The sequence below is a fragment of the Corvus hawaiiensis genome, chromosome 2 (genome assembly GCF_020740725.1).
Source record: "Corvus hawaiiensis isolate bCorHaw1 chromosome 2, bCorHaw1.pri.cur, whole genome shotgun sequence".
In the NCBI taxonomy this organism is placed as follows: Eukaryota; Metazoa; Chordata; class Aves; order Passeriformes; family Corvidae; genus Corvus; species Corvus hawaiiensis.
The window spans coordinates 40,918,378-40,937,253 of record NC_063214.1 but is presented as its reverse complement, the minus strand read 5'-3'; the positions used below and the strand labels follow the sequence as shown (position 1 = coordinate 40,937,253).

At 37.9% G+C, this 18,876-nt stretch overlaps 1 protein-coding gene across 1 annotated transcript in view; it reads left to right on the top strand.

Annotated features, from left to right (window-relative positions):
* SLC36A4 (solute carrier family 36 member 4) overlaps positions 1 to 17,520 on the top strand; it is a 203,815-nt gene extending 186,295 nt beyond the window's left edge. Inside the window, 1 exon segment of the mRNA XM_048295281.1 lies at positions 14,571 to 17,520. Within this exon segment, the coding sequence (XP_048151238.1) occupies positions 14,571 to 14,878 (308 nt within the window). The 3' untranslated portion in view covers positions 14,879 to 17,520.
* The last annotated feature ends 1,356 nt before the right edge of the window (positions 17,521 to 18,876 follow it).

Sequence of the window (18,876 nt, the reverse complement as noted above, 5' to 3'; positions counted from 1 at the left end):
GGTTGTATTGCTGAATTGATCTTTATTTCTTACAAGCATGGGTTAAGGAAAGGCAAGCCCAATTTTCATACTTTTCCCTAATTTTATTGTTTAGCACAAATTGTTTTCCCTTTCTTATAAAGGTCTATCCATATCTTCAGTGGCATCAATCAGCCCAGAGTGACATGTTTGGTCAAGTGGTCTTCCCCGGGGCTGTGGCTTAAAAGAAGAGCGGGATAGCCAGTTAATCCCTTTATTGATTTTTCTCTTTGCAGACGGGATATTTATGTTGCCAGTAAAGATAAGCAGGCTAATTAGTAAGTTGGGAGATGCTGAACATTGTCTTCTCCAGAGGAGCCAGCTCAGTAAAGATCAACATCTTAGTTGGGGAATGGTGCAGCTTTGGGGAAAAATAGATACAAAAACATTGAGCAAAAACAGCTAAGTAGTATTTGCTCAATGATATTCCTCTGACTAATTGACAGTGAAGTCTGAGTACTTAATCAGGGGACTTATGATCTTGCTTAAAATACTTTTGAAAGTCATTTAGATACAATTCGAAGTCATTTTCAGATACATGCTATAATTAAGACTTATCAAACATTCTACTGAGCAATGGAATGAATATGAGTGGGGAGCTAAGTAATTCTATGAGAAAAGGAAACAGAAGATTATTGTCAAATTCCCTTCAGGAACTTAGGTAAAATATGGAGCAAAATGCTAAGAGCTGCTGTTGTCAGTCAGATTGTTACCAGTCTTTGCATCTTAGAAGCCATTTCTCCCTTGGAGTATGACTTTCTAACTCCAACTAGTAAACAAGATGAAAAGAGAACCCTATCCCAGCTGTTGCCTGTGGGATTTCATTTCTCTTTGGATATGCTGGTCTCACAACAAGTTGGTAGAAGAAATGGTCTAACTAGTTCAGCTAACTGATTAGGGAAGTGTTTAAAGCAATGATGTGTAGGTTTTCATGTTTTAGCCACAAGTGCAGCACATGAGAAGATTTGACTACTGAGCAAGAAGGAAATAATTCAGCTAAGCATCTCCAGGTACATTTTACGTTTACAAATTGTAGACATTTTGTTTTGATTTTCTAGTGGTAATTATTTTTTCTACCTACAAGTAGACTAGCAAGATACTGGCCCGTGATTCCAGTGACAAACTGTGGTCCATTGAATTCCCTGCTATGGATTCTGTCCATGTGGAGAATTCACTGGAGAACTGCCTCATACTTCTGTGTGCTATGTGTGTGTGTGGCACTCCGGAGATCACTCAACTGACAGGGAGCATTTAGGTAGGATTTTATCAAAATTTAAGAGTGATAGGAAGTCAGTGATTGCATTTCTGTAGCAGCACTACTTGCTAAAGTGCAACCTCTGCTTTCCCAGGGAAGGCAGGGAAGTGCAGTCAGCATCACACAAAAGATGTGAGCTCATGTAAAAATGTGTGAAAACTCTTCTTACCCATCTGCATTTCTAGGTTAGTTTGAGAGAGCATTTAAAATTTGAATAGCTAAATACCATTATTAATGTATACTGAGTGAAAAAAAGAATCAGAAATTGATTGGAAGTCTCTTAAAATGAGGCCCAGCAGGACAGTGCTGCGAAGTTGGGTTGCAACTTATTTTCAAAATACTTTCCTGATTTATTGATGAGGAAATACATTTTCCCTCAAGCATAGATAGATTACTTTGCAGAGAGCCAAATGTACAGAGTTCTTTTAAGGTACCACAAGTGATAAGCAGGTTGCAAGTAAGTGTTTTGAAAATTGCAAGGTAGCAAAAGTATTCCTTGAAAATGTTTGAGAGGTTTTCACTGTATATTGAAAACAGAAATAAATAAAATACTCAGGGCCATCAAAGTATAACTTTTCTGCTGGTGTGTATACCTGCATCCTAGCGTCTCTTTTTCAATAATGGTGAAACATTGCTTTGCTTTCAATTGTCTCTTAAAAAATTACTTCATAGCTGGAATTAGTCACTCCAGGAATTTTCTTTGCTAGTGCTTCAAATCAGCATAAGAGCTAGAATATTAATGATGCCTGAGTGTTACTCATGATTCATGGCTTGATGAGCTGATCCTCACAAAGGCTTTCAAATGTCTGCCTTGTTTTTAAAGGATTGGAGAGAGGTTGCTGAGTGGTAGCAGGTTATTGTGCCTTCTGAACTGTGTTTGGCCAAAATTAGCAATTTTTTAATCTTTATTTTGTTTTGTTTCTTCCACCCTTACCATGTGTAGTAAGCACCAAACTCTTAGTCTTGAGATACCGATGGAACTGTGTGAGAATTAAGTCCTCTGTGGATTGATTATAATGATTGCACTAGACTGCAGAGTTTGGACTTTAAAGATTGCTTGTCATAGTAAAGGCAGCTTTAGAATGTTAGGAAAAAAAAAAAGGAAAAAAAGAAAAGATATACAGCATATTTAAATTAATTAAATCCTTGTGGTGTTACAGTTTTTGCATTATTGCTTTATTTTGGTTTTTTTATGTTTTTCCTTCCCCTGCCTTACTGAAATACTGCAACTCATTCCAAAGAGGAAGATGCTTAGAAATGGCTGTATGACCTGCTTGTATGGATATACTTGCTAAAGTCATGCCATGAGAAGGAGGGATGGATAAAACCTTCCCATTTTCTCTTTCTCCTCATTGAAGGACTTAATTTTTTTGCACTGTAATTATTGAGTGATTTGTCTCATCCAAAAAGAATCGCTTATCTTGAGAGTGTGTGAGATACCTTGTGGTAACAAAAGGGAGGCATAAAATCAGAACATTCCTTAGTACAAAAACTACTCTTCATTTCATTTGTAAGAGATCCTTCAAGGTCCTCGGGAAAGGATCTCATAGACCTGTTCCTAATCTGTCCATGTTTGGTGCTGTTAAGTACAGAATTTCTTCCTATACCTTTTGGGTTTTCATACAGTATCTGAAGTATTATTTTTGTGATGAACTGTAATCAATATTATATGATGCATGTAAATTACATAACCACATCTTATAAAATTAAACAGTTAAAAAGTATTTTGTTAATTAATTATAATTACCCAGTAAACATACTGAGTATTTCCATCCATGGGGTAAACCACTAAACTTTCATTAAAACAAATACAGAGCATTACCGTCGAGGTATGGATATTTGTTTGTGACACCAAGAGCAAAGTTTTGACCTGCTGTGTTGTCTGACCATGTTAACACTTCTCTAAATTCTCTGTGGTGTTCAGCTGTGCCTAACCTATAAAATAGGGTTTCTTTCTGTGACTTGATGTTTATATTCAAGATGATCCAACCATCAGTTTTTGTTTATGCCCAGAAACCAACAGTCAATACTGATCTACCTTATCATAAGCCCCCTTTTAATTAAATCCAGATCTACTATAGTTTTTTGTCCTTTTATTTATGGTGGAAATCCTCTTAGGCCATTCTGATACCATTCGATGATACCATTCTCTTGTGAGTATTTTCATTGTTCCATTTTCTTGTTTCTTTCATGACTTTTTCCCAGAGGAAAACAAATTAAATTCTTGCTCATCTGATTTATAAACAGCTGTATTATCTCTTCTAATTGAAAAAACTCGTGGCAATTTTGTGTTCCACTTGTTTTCTAAATTGATTCTTACACTGACAATGGGTAGATCAATATTTTAACTCCATGGTTATAATCACATCCTTAAATCAATACTTACAAAGCTCTTGGCAAGGAATAAACTGCTGCCTCAGTCTAGGTTGAGAGTAAAACAGTGCTCCAACATCCAGATCAGTGTTTTGGGAACACCAAACTAGTGTAAGATCTTTCCTATACTTACCCCTCAAGGTTAATTTTGTTTTACAAAATTACTCTAGATTTGAATTTTACATTATAAATAACAGTGTGATGCAGAGCTAACAATGAAGTCACTGCAGGGATTTTTAGGACAGTAAAAAGTTAGGGGGTTGATAAATTTCAAACATACTGGAATTTACCTTTTCTCTTTGCTGGTTTACAGCTAATTTTTATTTTTAGCTAGTTTACAACTAATTGTAACTTACTTTTTTAGTAATATGAGGACCACAGACAGCAACTGTACATAATAATTTCCACAAGGATATTCAAATAAATTTTAATTAAGAGTACTTGTATCAAAGTATGGAGGTATTATTACGTACTCTGAAGATTTTTTTTGTTGGCTTTATTAATTGATGTGGTGACTGTAATGCCTGCTAGTTTAAAAATGGCATTATAATAAAGTAATATCTTGCACTTGATATTTAGTATTGCCTTTTATTCTGCAGGAGTTCATACTGCTTTATAAAGTATGTTTACACATTATCCTTTCACTGTCCACTAAAAAGCATTACCAAAAGTAGAGTTTGGTATGGGAAAAAAACCTATCCCTAAAACAGAATGCAAAGCATTTGAGGATAGCCAGAAAAAAAGTGTCTTCTCATACAACGTAAGCCCAGTTCCTTATTTAGAAAAAAATATTTGAAAGGTAATTTTGTAGGTAAAAACCCAGTGTTTGGGACTTAAACCTCAGTCCTTTGAGGAGCACATCCAACCTGAGTTCCCCTATTCCTGTGTAACTGCTGTAAGCACTAGGTCATTATTTCCCCTCTCCCATCAAGGTGAAAAGATTATGGTCAGCTCTTTGAAAATTACAGATAAAGGATAGTGTGTGTTGGTGCAGGCTTCTCATATGCAATCAGGTATTTCTGTTGGGTATTGATTTACTTGGGTCACAAAAAACTAGGAAAGAATGCCTAGGAGGGTGACCCTTGGGCATGCCTAGCATGCAGTGAGTGTTCCCAGACATGTGGCAAAGCGTGACCTGTGCAGGAAGCCCCAGCCTGCAGCAAGCACGGCTGATGGGATGCTGGGAGAGGACACTGCTCCAGACATGAGCTGTGCCTCAGTTTCCCTGTGCTGAACTGGAGGCGAGTTCACCCATGTGATGAAGCAAACTGCTCTCTTTGAACTTCATTTTGTGAGGTGAAATACCACCAAATTAAGACTAAAACCATCTGCAGATGACTGCATTTTTTGATGGATTTGGACTGCGGGCCATAATTCAGTACTTAATCTGCCTAAGCCTGTCAACACAGCAAGCTGAACCTCAACCAGCTACTGCACGTGATCCTCCCCAGGAAGCCAAGGCTCTTGGCAGCTTCTTGTTTCTATATCATCAATCAACACAGCAGGCTTTAGCCAGCCCATGCCTGTGACACCAGCTGTTGCAAAGCATTATTTTGGAAATGCATTGGTCATCCCACTGCAGTGTGATTGTTAATGATTGCTATTTTTTTAATGGCATTATTTTTTAATTTACTTTTGATACGTTGCAGCAAGCTCGCAAGTTATTTGAGTACATGCCGTATGCTATAGATGCTAATCATACCCAAAACCTCTGCATTTTCACAGCCCAAAATGAGTAGGCCAATTTAGACACTTAAAAACGACATGAGAATCCATGCATTTGCTTTTTGTGAAAAGCTTTTAACATTGTGTGAAATCAGAGCATGGCTTCCCATTTGAAAAAAGCTAAAATTTCTCTGTGGAATAAAGCATTTGTCTTGTAGAGTACTTAGCACTGCTGCTACTTAAATAATATGATGTGTAATCTGAAGTTATCAATAAGCAGGAATTAATACATTTTTAAGCCATTTTGCATAAGAAATGAAAATACTGTGAAGTAATCAGTGTTAAAATATCAAATTCAATCCAGTTTTGAATCAGGATTAAAAATTAATGATGTAAATTAATGTTTACTTAAATGTGATGTCAGCTCACTTTCAGCACTGGTACTTTGTAATACAGGGACTTTTTTAGTTATTAGTATTGTAGTGAGTGCATTATCATTTTCTAGGTTTAAAGAACATAATTCATGTAATCTTAAACAATTATTTCATGTTTTTATCAGTTACAGGAAGCTTTTACTTTCCCTGCTAGCTGTAGGATTTTTACCAGCCTCCAGGTAGAGCACAACCCATTAACAACTATTGTGTGGTAGAGTGAAGCTTTTTACCTGTTTTCCCTCCATCCAGATACAAGAATATTGTGGCAGACAGTGTCAAAGACCTTTCTAAAATGAAGGGAAATGACATCTACTGCTCTCCTCTCATCTATAAATCCAGATATTGTATCAAAGAAGGCTATCAGGATGGTCAGACATGATTTATCCTAAATAAATCCATTAATTTTCTGTTCCCAAATACCCTTTTCTCCTTCATGTGCCCTGAAATATGCACCAAGGTGACTTGCTCCATGATTTTTCCAAGGACTAAAGTAAATATGACTTGCCTGTATTTCCCTATATTATTCTTCTGGCCTTTCTTGACAACATTTAATTTCCTTTGTCACCAGGGATCTCCCCCAAATTCCATGACTTTTCGAAGACAATACAGAGTGGTGTTAGAAGGACATTGGTCAGTTCTCTTCAACGCTCTTGAATGCAACCCTTCATGTTCTGTATGTCCTTATAGTTTGAGTTGTCTCAAATAATCCCTGATTCAATCTTCATCTCCTGATGGAAATTCTTCTTATTGAGGTCTCTCACTGATACCAGGGACTGGGAGGCTGACTGAGGCAAAAGCAGCACTGGCTACCTCAGCCTTTGCTGGGTGTACTGTCACTAAATCCCACACCCCATCCAGCAGCAGGCTCACTTTCCTTCTTCAGCCTTTTGTTATCAGTGTGGTTATAAAAGCTTTTCCTATTGCCTGTAGCATCCCTTAAATGTCTCTGTTTAGTAGAATTTTGCCTTTCCTGAGACCATCCAGACTTGTCCATGTGATGTTTCTAAATTTCTTTTGTAGTATGTCCTCGCTTAAATCTCTATGTGTTTTTTCTTAGTACACAGCTCTGTCATGAGTTCCCTCATTAAGCAAACTGGTCTGGTAGGCTTTCTTGTTCGGAAATTCTGTAAATTAATATGTTCCTGCTGGTGGAAGCTGTAGCACATATAAACAATCCCTCATTCCCCCAAAACATGGGTTAGAGACTCCGTTTTTTCAGGTTATTCAGAACACATTCTCCTTGTTGTGTCATTTCTTTTCATGCTTGGTGAGAGGAGGGAGAGCTAACATATTCTGTTACTTAATATATTGTTTAGTCCTTAGATGGTGATTAGGGAAGATAATTTACCTGACATGATTGTTAGAATTTATACCACCCTGATGGATTCTATTATAACAAAAGGATTCCAAAAGAAGAGATACTTTTTGTCGTCTTAATCATCTGTTTCTTCCATTATCTTTATTAAAGAAATGTAAAATTTTATTATGAAATAGGAAAAGACGATTGAAGGATAAAGATAAGTAATTTTTACTATTCCTAAAGGTGTCTTTGGCAATGTTTCTCCTTCATATTTATGTATTTAGTATATTGGCTTGAGATTAAAGCTAAGTATATTCAGTTTCATCTTCACCACATTATTTCTCACTTTATGTAGTAATCAAAAGGTATATAATGAAAATTTTATTTTCAAGGGTAATGGCAAAACAAACTTTTTAATATAAAAAATTGTAATACGAAATTATTTAAGTTTATTATTGCTTTTGTTGTGAGACAACAAACTAGCAGCCATGTATCCCTGCCTACTTACCTATGGGATAGCTTGATATACACAGTGCATCCAAGAGAAAGATTGGGGAATATGAAGTGATGATGGTGAATATTAGAAAATACAACTTTTTAGCATCATTGGAAGCAGCATGGCCAGCTCTTCAAGGCTTAACCACTCCTCTCGACTCTTTTCTTCACCTCTGCTCTCTGTAGCAAAAACAGTCTTGTCCTTGGGTAAGCAAACATTAATTTTTGCTTGTGCTGTTGGAAACCTTTCAGCTGTCTCAGAGCAGATTATTTGGAGAGACGGAGACAAAGAGGACAAAAGTTCAATTGTGGACTCATTTCTGGTGAGTCCATAGAATCAGAAGGAGAGTGACTGCCAGTGGGAAGTGTCAGTACTCTAATGGTCTAGGATCATCCATTTGGAGTTCAGTATTAATGAGTTTTGCTGCATGCTCTACATTCATTTGTTGAATCCAGCTGCGTGTTACCAGCCAGTTGCATTATTTCACTGAAGAATGTCTAAAAAGATTTGTATGATAAAGTATCAGCAGTGAAGCTCAAATGAATTTACCGCAGAGACAAATGAATAAATGGAATGCTTCAGATCTAACAGCCTAAAACAGGTGCCATTTGTGACCACATGGATTGTAGTTAACTAAATGGTCAAATACATTTACACCTATCTCACATGTGCTGTGCCAAGCACGTCTGCTTGCTGGTTTTATGAGATCACTTGGTACTGCAGCTCTAGACAAACTGCAATATCAAGGAGGTTCCTTGGCCTCTCACAGCCTGGTTTTCTTGGTGTGTCACCATGCAAGGGGGGTGCTTAGTGAAAATACATTAATTCTGGAGATCTGATGGGGGGCAGACAGAACAGGATGAGGAGGCCAAGCAGTTCATTAATTACCACTTGGACATTTGGCTCGGAGAGGAAAGTCAGTCTGGGTGGTCCCGAGGAGGAGAGAAGGGGAAGAATGGCTTCATAGCTGTGTCACTGCTGCTTCATCCCTGTCCCTGTGAAGCTAAACCTGCTCACACAGCCTCCTCCTGCATAGGATTGTTGTAGCACTGTGTTCTGCTTAAAATAGGTGCAGGTTGCGGAAGCTGAAATCTGAACAGACTACACTGCCTGACTTTTGGGGTTGCGTAAAGCACAGACAACTTGAGGGGAGTGATTTTATTAGTGGAGCGTGGGGGGAATGCTGCCTTGAAACAGGTGTCTCATACCAGTGGTACGTGCCAGTCCTTTGCCCTGGTTGTAGGTATTTTAAGTAGCCTGGTAAGGAGACAGGACTCAATGCTGCTGATAAATCTTTGGTCTGATGTCATTCTTCATGTGTCTTTCTGCATCAGGAATAAAAATAATAAAAACCTTTTTGTGAACAGCTTTGTAGTCTTGGATGCAAAGTGCTGTAAAAACTGAATTTATTTACATGTCTGAGAAAAGTGGAGGGCTCTGGGGAAGGGATGAATCTGCCCACTGCCTGAGCAGGGCCCTGCTGTGTGTCGAGGCAGCGTCCTGTGTCACCTCTCCTTGTGAAGGATAAGGATATTGAAACCATCTTCTCCTGTGAGAGTCTGCTCTTTCCTACTATGACAGGACAAAGCAATCATAAACATGGTGTTGTAGTGTGAGGGCAAGTGATGTGAAGTACTTTATGTTTCTGTTCCTCATACTGTATGTTGCAGGAAGATAATGATGAAGGAGTTTCTCATTCCAAAGGGAATAAAGCCAAAACTAGATGATGTGTGTGGTTGTCCTATGTGCAAGCTGTCCCTCTTTTTCTCTCCAATGTGCAAGTAGAATTTGTCACCTCATAGTATGACTGCAATCTGTCTTCTGCTTTGTTCTTTTTCCTGTTTAGGTTTGGTTTTCTGATTGAGCATATTTAAAAGTATGCTTTTTAGGAAATTGGGTTAAGAAAATTACTTTCAGTGAAGACAATCTAAATAGCTTTTAAAAAAATTATCTTCTGTATGTATCTTACAGTCTTTTAATGTCTCAAAGAACAGCTGAAACAAACACCAACTAAAGCCCTACATTAATTATAATTTCTGGCAAAAAAAAAAAGTAAAATTCTAATTTGCAATTAGATAATACCAGGAGCTTTATCTAAAATCCTTTTTTTAAAACTGCATCTATCAATATGTAAGTTATTCACAAATGTTTTTAAGTTATTATTTGCATTGGTTTATCTGCAGATTAGTAACACTTTCTACTTGGTCTCACATTTCTTTGTACATATGTATCAGAACACAGTTCCACACTGTGGAACTCTCAGGGAAGGCATTATTTTTTATTAATTTTCATGAGCAACTTTTCATGGAAATACAAAATTTTGTTAGATTTTGACATTTATTTTTAAAAGGAGAATAGTTTTAATTGTGATGTAGAATTTGAAAGGATGGAAATATCTTGACTTGCCAGTTGTCCAGCCTTCATGTGTAAACTCTGTGCAGCCAAACTGGCTGAGCCTTCTGGGGCAGTCCATATCAGAGAAATGTTTTTCCATTTTCACAGGAGATAAAAGAAAAAAACCAACTTGGGCAATGTGGAGGGGAGTGTTGCAGAAAAGGAGGAGGGAGCTGGAAGAAAATATGAATGTGCTGCATTAAGGAAGGGGATCCAGGAAACACTGCAGTAGGGGGAAGGGAAGAAGAGGATGGCAGATTGAACGGCTGAGCACTACTGCGCTAAAGAAAGATGGAGAGAGCGCAGCCTGGGATATTAGAGTAGGAAGGGGAGGATTCAGGCTGGTATTTTTAATTGCTATTTTACCTACAAACAGAATTCTTTGCCAAACATTTAATTTAAGCAGTTTTAACTCCCATAAGGGACCCTTTCTCTGCCATATCATAGACATCTATCTGCTAAAATACAGTCTTGCTTTGTGTTTAGGAAAGTTGTATGGATGTCAGACAGCCATCTTTATACATCAATATTGTAGTCTGCTATTCTGGTCCTGGAAAAGTGGTACAAATGGAGAGTAAATTTGGGGTGTGCTGGCTTCCTGCAGGACAGGGACTGCCTCAGCACTGTCACTGCCTTTGAAGAGAACTGGTTGTATGTTACTTTATGAGACAATTATTTTGCTTTTCAACTGTGTGAAGTTACTACTCCCTAGTATTATCCAACTTTTTTGTACTTAAGAAGCTCCCAATCTTTTTGACTGTGCATATTTATAAAACCTGTTTCTAGGACAATTTACTTGGGCCATACTACTGATCTGGTAACGTATGTATTACTTCTTCTTTTTCAGATGAAACGTTAAAATACCACTGACCTATTCTTTTGTCAGAATTGTGTTTGAATACCTAGATAAAATCTGAAATCTTGTATTATCAGAAAAACAATTTCTTTTAATGATTTTAGTGAAGAGATATTAAATAGCTTTATTATTGATCAAAAGGAAAATATAGTAGAAATTATCATTATTATTAGCCTTTTAAATTTCAGAATTGGTTTCTGGCTTCCTAAAGATGCTTATAAATTAATCAAGTCCTACTAGAAATACGGAAAAAAAGGGCTTTTTAAGTGAGCTCTGTGATTAAAGTGTCCTGATGAAGTCATAATATGCTTTGCTTTTTTTGAACTATGTATGGGTAGGACCAAAGTTCTATTCAATCTTTACTTGGATCCATAGATGCCAATTAGAACTGTGCCCACCTTGCTCAAGGATTTAGCATGGTGTATGCATTACTTCCTGATAGAAATAAAGTAGCTTAATATTTGATTACTGGAGGAAGTATTGGAATATGGTAATCACATATTTGACTTCATCTGCAGGTATAACGCACTTAGGTACAGTGGAGATGGCAAAACTGTTTTTCACCAGCGATCTCACTGGAATTACCTCTTAGCAAGCAAGTCTGGCGAGTAATATGCTGATTCTGTAACAAGGAGGAAAAATTGTATAAAAAGCTACACTACAAAACAAAGAGAATAAAATTGTGTCTTTCCACTGTGGTGTTACGTCCCTTAAGAAAATCTAAACATGTACTGTAGCATTCCTCCCCTCAAAAAGCCTCAGGTGACACAAATGTGGGACTACATAGCTGAGGGAGGCTGGAGAAGCCATGAGTTGTAGTTTTTGAGATTAGACTGCAGAGTTTAAGGTAGAAGCAATATGATGCTACCTCTCGTTATCTCTGCAGAATGCTTTGCTCCTATGGCCCTCACTCTTTTATTCAAGTCTAAAGTCAATTTAACTGTTGACCAAAAAAAGTGTCTTATTATTGATGTAGAACTTACTTCTTCAGCTGAGATTCCCAGAGCTTCCAAACCAGAAGGTTTCATGACTGCTGATAAAGGATCAGAATTTCTTCTTGACATTGTATTTTTGAAACCTACACATGGCTGGGAAAACTAGGCTCCCTACCTGTAGGAATGCCCCTTGTTTACTTCTGGAAAAAGGAGCTCTTTCTTAACTCTTGAATACATTCTTTGGTAGGTAATAAGCATGCATTGTATTTCTCTTGGCTTGTTAGGGAGTAAATAGGATACTAATTAAAACCTTGAAACACTTTTCCAAACTTCCTCCCACAGCAATATCCAGATTCATACAAATTTGTATGAGTCAGACAAACATTTGATGAGATTCAAACCAACACGCAGCATTTTGTTTTTCTGTAACTTGAAGCAATTACAAACTACAGTTGGATTTTTTCCAATTAAAAATATGAAACATAATCTCATTATTTTAATAAAGCAGAGTGTTTGAATCAAAACTATGAACTTTAAATTAATGAGTGCCTTCTAAACTCTGGACACATGTGAAACTGAAAGAGGTCTATTACAGAAGTTTAAAATCTATATTTAATGAATACACCCACCACATCTATTAAATTGGCAAGATAATAAGTGTGCAGCCCTCTCTTTTACTTCATAACAACACATTCAACATAGTCATTAGCTGAGAGTTTTACTAGACATTGCAAATACACTTCAGCTACACTTTTCAATTGCTTTTGGACTGTGTATGGCTGTGTAAGTATCACACTTGCCAGTCTGGTCTGAGTGCTCATCTTGTGTTGTGTGGGCATTTCTGGTGTCTACTTTTATGGCTTGAACTTTTACGGCTGCAAAAGTCACAATGGTGGGTATTTGGTTTTATTAACTTTGGCATAATTCCTTCATTCAGCTTTCTCCTGGAAAATGCATAAATATGTGACATTTCCAATCTTTAAATGTCATATCATGTAACAGAAGAAACTGTTTGGCATTGAGTAGGTCCATCCTAACAGTGGGATAAAAGAACTTGTCTTACCTATTTTTGAGTACCAGGGTCTTTCTAAGGTTTCCACTTCTGTCTCTGCCCAAGCTTCCTTTGGCCAAATGGTGCCTCTAATATCTCTGTAGAATCCCAAAGTATTAATAAACTATAGTCATGTCAAGCAGGAAAAAGTTAATTGATTTTTTTTGGCAGATCTGTGCATGATATGTTCCTTTCAAATCGGATGGGCTGGAGAATCCACCGTCTCTCTGCAGACTTATACATTTTAGTCTTAGCTCTTTTTTATGTGAGAGCTCTGTAGTTACAAGTTTCATTAAGATGTATAGCAGACAGTTGCCAGGTAGCAGTGGACAACTGTTGTTCTGTAAGTGAATGTTGAGTGTATTTTCCAATGCAGTTTTCCCCAAGTTATTCTCAGTAGAGAACATCAACAGGAACATCATTTGAGATGTTGCTTTTCATAATCACAGTATATCAGAATTTGATGCAGCTGGTGCCATTCAGCCCGCAGCAAAGATGCTCTGCAAATAGAAAGCACTACTTCATAGTTATACATTGTAAAGCTAATAAACACCTTCTAGTTTTCATCCTCACATGTTATGTGGGAATCTCCTTCCTGCTTGTTCCATTTGTTTATGCCATAAACACTGTCTGAATAACATATGGTCAGTGAAATTGCTCTAAAGCCAAATATGCTTTTATTTTTGCTTAAGAGTTAAGAAGAGAGTTATGGAAGAACCAAAACATATTACGTAGCATTTTTTGTGTGCTGGTGGCTCTTACACCTGTTTTCCCTTCCCCTTTCTTCATGATTGCTTCTTTGTCTTGATGAGATGTGATGGAAGGGTGCAAACAGGCTGATGCTGTGGGTGTTTATGCTAACGTGTAATAGCTAGAAGGCAATATATTCATGGAAGGGAAAAAAGACATTTCCACCACATACAGGGGTCATATAGAGGCTTTTGTAAGCTGTTTTCTAATACAGGACTGAAAACATGACATGACAACTGGTGTATCTGAGTTAATACTAGGGTACCTTGCCAGCCAAAGCAGTTAAAACCAGAACTGGTCCAACATGATGGATTCTGTTCTGATAAATGTAGTTTCAGGAGGTGAGACTGGCCATGCTCAAAGGGCTTAGTGGGCCTTGTGTTCAGACTCCACTTGGCAGGACCAAGTTCTCATTTAATTAACTAGGCAACTATTACAGTGACATTTTACAAATTGAATGCAATTGTACAAACCAAGGTTTTTCAAGTTCATAGGTAAAAGTCATTTAAATGACTGTCTGACTGTGAAGCCATCAACAGGCTTTGTTCATTTTCAATAATTTTATGTCATTTTTAGATTATTAGTTATATAAATTAATTGTAAGTAATGTATTTTTGCCCACTGTCTCCTGGGCAGCATGCAACAGCCCCTTCTACTCTTCCTCAGCTTTTATTCTTTCATTCTAAAAATCAGCGACAACAGAAAAAGTAAAACATCTTCATGCAATTTCATATCTTTCGTTTCTCTGTGATTTGCAGGCCAAGTCTATTTACCCTGTAAGTAAAAGAACACTTTAACTTGATGCTCTGCCAGCTCATGCAGAGATTCAGAATTGAAACTGAATCTCTCAGATGAGCACGAAGACGTGGGTTACTGACAAATACGTGCATTCATCTGTATAGTGCACACCACATGGAGCTGGAAAAATATTGAATGATAAAGCTTTGTAAAAAGCCTGAACCACTCAATTATGTGTTTGTTGCAGTTTTGTTTTTTGTGAGGATATTGACTCTGAAGCCACTGTTTCTCCTGTTGCTCTTTAGGTGCTGTAGCAGTTCTGATCCCTCGCCTAGACCTGGTGATTTCTTTCGTCGGAGCTGTCAGCAGCAGCACTCTGGGATTGATTCTGCCACCTCTGGTTGAAATCCTCACTTTCTACAAGGAAAACTTAAGTTTGTGGACAATATTCAAAGATGTTTTTATAGCTGTCATTGGATTTGTTGGATTTTTAACAGGGACATATGTGACGGTTGAAGAAATAATTTATCCTGCATCCACAGTTCTTGCTAATGCAACAGGGAGCTTTCCTGAAGATTTAAATGCTACAGACTTGGTGGTTGGGCTAAAGTAATTAACCAGGCACTGTGAACTATTTTGTTCCTTAACAAGAAATTCTTGACTCAGGACCTGCTTTCAACTACTGGTACTGTGTAGAGAGGTACAGTTTGTAGGAGATGTAGGATATACATGTGAAAATACATTATTTTTTAAAAAAGTAGTTATATATCTCTTCTGGAGTTTGAATGGAAAGTTACAAGATGTTGTTTATCAGAGCAATATTACTTTCATGCAAAAACATTCAACATCACACATGATAAGCAGTTTATTTTTGTACATTTTGGTTAACTCTTGCCCTGACCCATTTTTTATACAATTTCTTTGTCATTGATTTCAACTATACAAAAGTATGAAATACTGTATTTTTTATTACCTGTTGCTAGAAGTCTGTAGACTACATATCTATATTTCTATTGGAACATATAATAATTATTTTTGCATTCGTATGTTCTGCCTTAAGTAGTACCTAACATGCCCTTTACGTATTTTTGCTTCTTTTGTCTATTTTGGAAAAAAAATAGTAAGTACATAAGTTTGTAATTGGGTAGAAATTAGTTTTGTTTAGTAAAACCTGCGTGCTGAGACCCCATGTGCAATCCTGATTTTCAGGGTTCATATTTGACTTTCTGTCTTACGCTTCATAGACGACTTTCACTCCAAATGTTGAAGCACTGTTTTTGGTCTTGTTTTCTAAAAACACTATTTATCATACTCATTCCTGTTATGAAGAAACAAACTTTTCTAAGGAATATTTTTAATCATAACATTTCCTCAAGAAATATGTTATGCCAGAACCTCTGCACTGTAGTAATACAAATTAAGATAGAAATGTATGTAATATTTTGCCTGCCTTCAGTATATTCCACAGAAATCTACCATGTGGTAATCTACCATTTGGCATTACAGTGCTAGAGTAATATACTACTAAATATAGCTATATTTATATTTTCTTTTAAGAATATTTCCCTGTCATCTACCATCTGGTGACTGTAATGAGCGCTTTTATCTCCATGTTGATGAGGGCATTTCTGATAGGGATTTGTTATAGCATGTAGTTTAAATTGCATGTATTTGTTCAAGCAGTAGTTCTGAGTAATGCTCTAATTTTGGTTTTAGCGTGGACAAAGTCAAATACTTGGCAGGCACTTGGAAGGGATGAGTCTGTGCCTGTGTGATACCATAGAATCAGCCTTTCTTATGGAGGTGCCACAGTGGAGCAAACACAGGTAGTTAGCAGAGAAGAAAAAGGTAACTTCAGCTTTTCATCTTGAAGGTTTTATAGTCTTTAAGCTGTTTCAAAAGACATTGAATCTCAGTGTTTCCATCTGTTTCAGAGTGAATCTGTTGCTTACCTAACCCACACACTATACACTGATAGAATATATTTCTGTGTGGAGTATTTTACTTGACATTAAATACTTCTACAAGAAACATCTTTAATAGGACTGAGAGGATTTAAATGCAAGTTATTTTTCCTGTTAGTTTTTCATCTTTCTACTTGTGTATTGGAAGAACAAAGGACTTTGAAGTCCATTCATATCATCTGTTCTGCATCGATTGTGTCCTGGTGAGCAGCTCTGAGAAGGTGCTTCTACCAGGGTGCCGAAGGACTTGTCCAGTTCAGAGTTTGGTGGTGATTTTGGAAGGTGCAAGTGAATGCTGCCATGGTTCTGTCAATGAATATTTCCTGAGCTGGGTACCTACAGCCTACACCGTGCTACCCAGTGAACGTAACATATCCTTGTGAACGTCAGATAACTTGTTCAGAAGCTTGATAGGTTTGAGGGTTCTAATCTTAGCCATCAGAGCTTGGAAAGGCTGGCCCAAATACAGAGCCATGCACATCTTCCTGCTCTGTCTGACCATGGCGCAACCTGTCAAGGCACAGGTTTCCAGAGCAGTGTGTGGCCACCGACTGACCAGGTATGAAGTAGTGCTTTTATGCAGCTGGCCAGTGCTGCCAAGTCTAACAATGTTGTACTTTTGAATCTTTAAAATGTTTATGAATATATTTTGCACAATGTGAATTTTCTCCTACAGTGTAGGCTTTTTTAACACTCATACAACACATTTGCATGGCCTGCTCTTTCAGACAGAAAGAGTCAGGAATCAGAGTGTCCTGCTTTGGATAAGATTAAAATGTCGTGTGGTAAAAAACTAAGTCTGACTAATAAGAGCGTCCTGTGAAGCATTGCCAAAGACTTGAAAGAGAGGAAATTCTGACAGAAACCTCATCTGAATAAGAGTGTTCGTTCAGCTTTTAAAGTACTGTAATATTAGTTGCAAGTTAAGAGGCAGGAAGTGAAACTGAGAGATTTCTTAGGTATGGTTTACATTAAGGTATATATTTAAGATGGAAATGTACTTTAGCACAAGCTAAATTAAACTGCAAAATGTGTGTGATTAGCTTATGTTCCTGACAAGGAGCAGAAAGCTATTGTATTTATATACCGTATATGAACTTATATTTTACAATATAATATTGTTAACAGTTTAAATGTAATTTAATCATTAGCTGCACTACAGGTAACTGGATAATTTTCTTGTCTGTAACTGTTCATCCTCAAGTATTGGGCAAAAAAGAGGGTGGGTTTGCCTGATGTTCTGTAAAACTTAAATCTTCTGTATGAATAAAACTACAAATTACCGTGCAAACTCAGTGTTATCCTGCTGTCATGGGTTAGCAAAGCATAGTCCCGGAAGCGACGTTCTTGCAAAAGGTTGCTTACAGCTTCCTCTGGAACCTGGTAGAACCTATCAGCTGGCCAGTTTGAATATGGACAATTCTCTAAGCCACTTAAAGTTGTGACCGCCTCTGTGATCCACACTTAAGAATAGACAAACTCCCCCCCCAAGCTCTCTCTCGTTTCCGGCACTGGGACAGGTGGCTGCGGGCCCCGTGTGGGGCCAGCGGGCCCGGCCAGGCCCTGCTTGGGCCAGGCGGGGCCGGGCCACGGCCATCCTGGAGCCGATGGACCTGTTCCAGCCGTGGAACCCCCCCCCCCACCAGCAGGGCTGTGGGCAGCCGGAGCAGCTCGTCTCCCCCCCCTCCACTTCGATAAGCCACACAGCTGCAAGGCCGAGGTGAGATTAACCCTTTTATTGCTGTGAAGAGCTGAAAACCTGAGGGAAGAGAGAGAGGAGATGCCTAAAGCTGAAATTCTGTTGTAAAGCTATGATGTATCAGAGTATCCCATTGTAATTTCATGAAGGCATGGGGGTGGAGCATTCAACTTGTGAGCAAAAGCACCTGCGCCAAGATAGGCAGATGCTGACACAGCTGTAATTTCATGAGAAGTTTGAACAGGGAGAGATGGAAGCAATGAGGCCTTTTGCTCCAAATGGAAAGGAGAAGACCTCAGTTCCTAGAGATGCTCCCAGAGATAGTCATAGAGATGAAGATGAGGAGGACCCTTTGCTCCCAGGGAAGGAGAAGGGCCTCTGTTCTTAGAGATGAAATGTTCCCAGAGATGTGTAAAAAGAACTTTTATTTCTGAATGGCTCAACCTTAAAATTTTACCCCAAAATCTTCAGGAGTGGACCCTCTAAAGCAGTTGTGGGAAAAGCTGCAAGTTGGGGGAAGGAACTCGCATGCAAGCAGAGAACCAACCCGGGCGGCTGTCTTGTTGTGATAATGTTTTCATAGCATGGGCAAGAGAGACTCCTCTTCCTAAATGGGCTGAAAAAGGTTATCATGGAAGTGGTAAAGAGACTGAACATCTCAAGGGTTGTCTTTTTACATTGTCAGTGGGAGAAGGGAGAAAGGTGGGGGGAGGAGAAGAGATCTGAAGGTGTGGTATGATTTTGATTTTTTTTTTTTCCTCTTTTAGGTCTGTTAATAAACTTCTTTATATTCTTTTAAGTTTGGTGCCTGCTTTGCATTTCTCCAAATTCTTATCTCATAGAAGGTAAACAGTAATGAGTATTTTGGACCAAACCACTATACCTGCCTGTCACCACTACTGCATCAGTAGAAGAAATAGCTGTTCTAATGCAGAATTTAACTTTGAA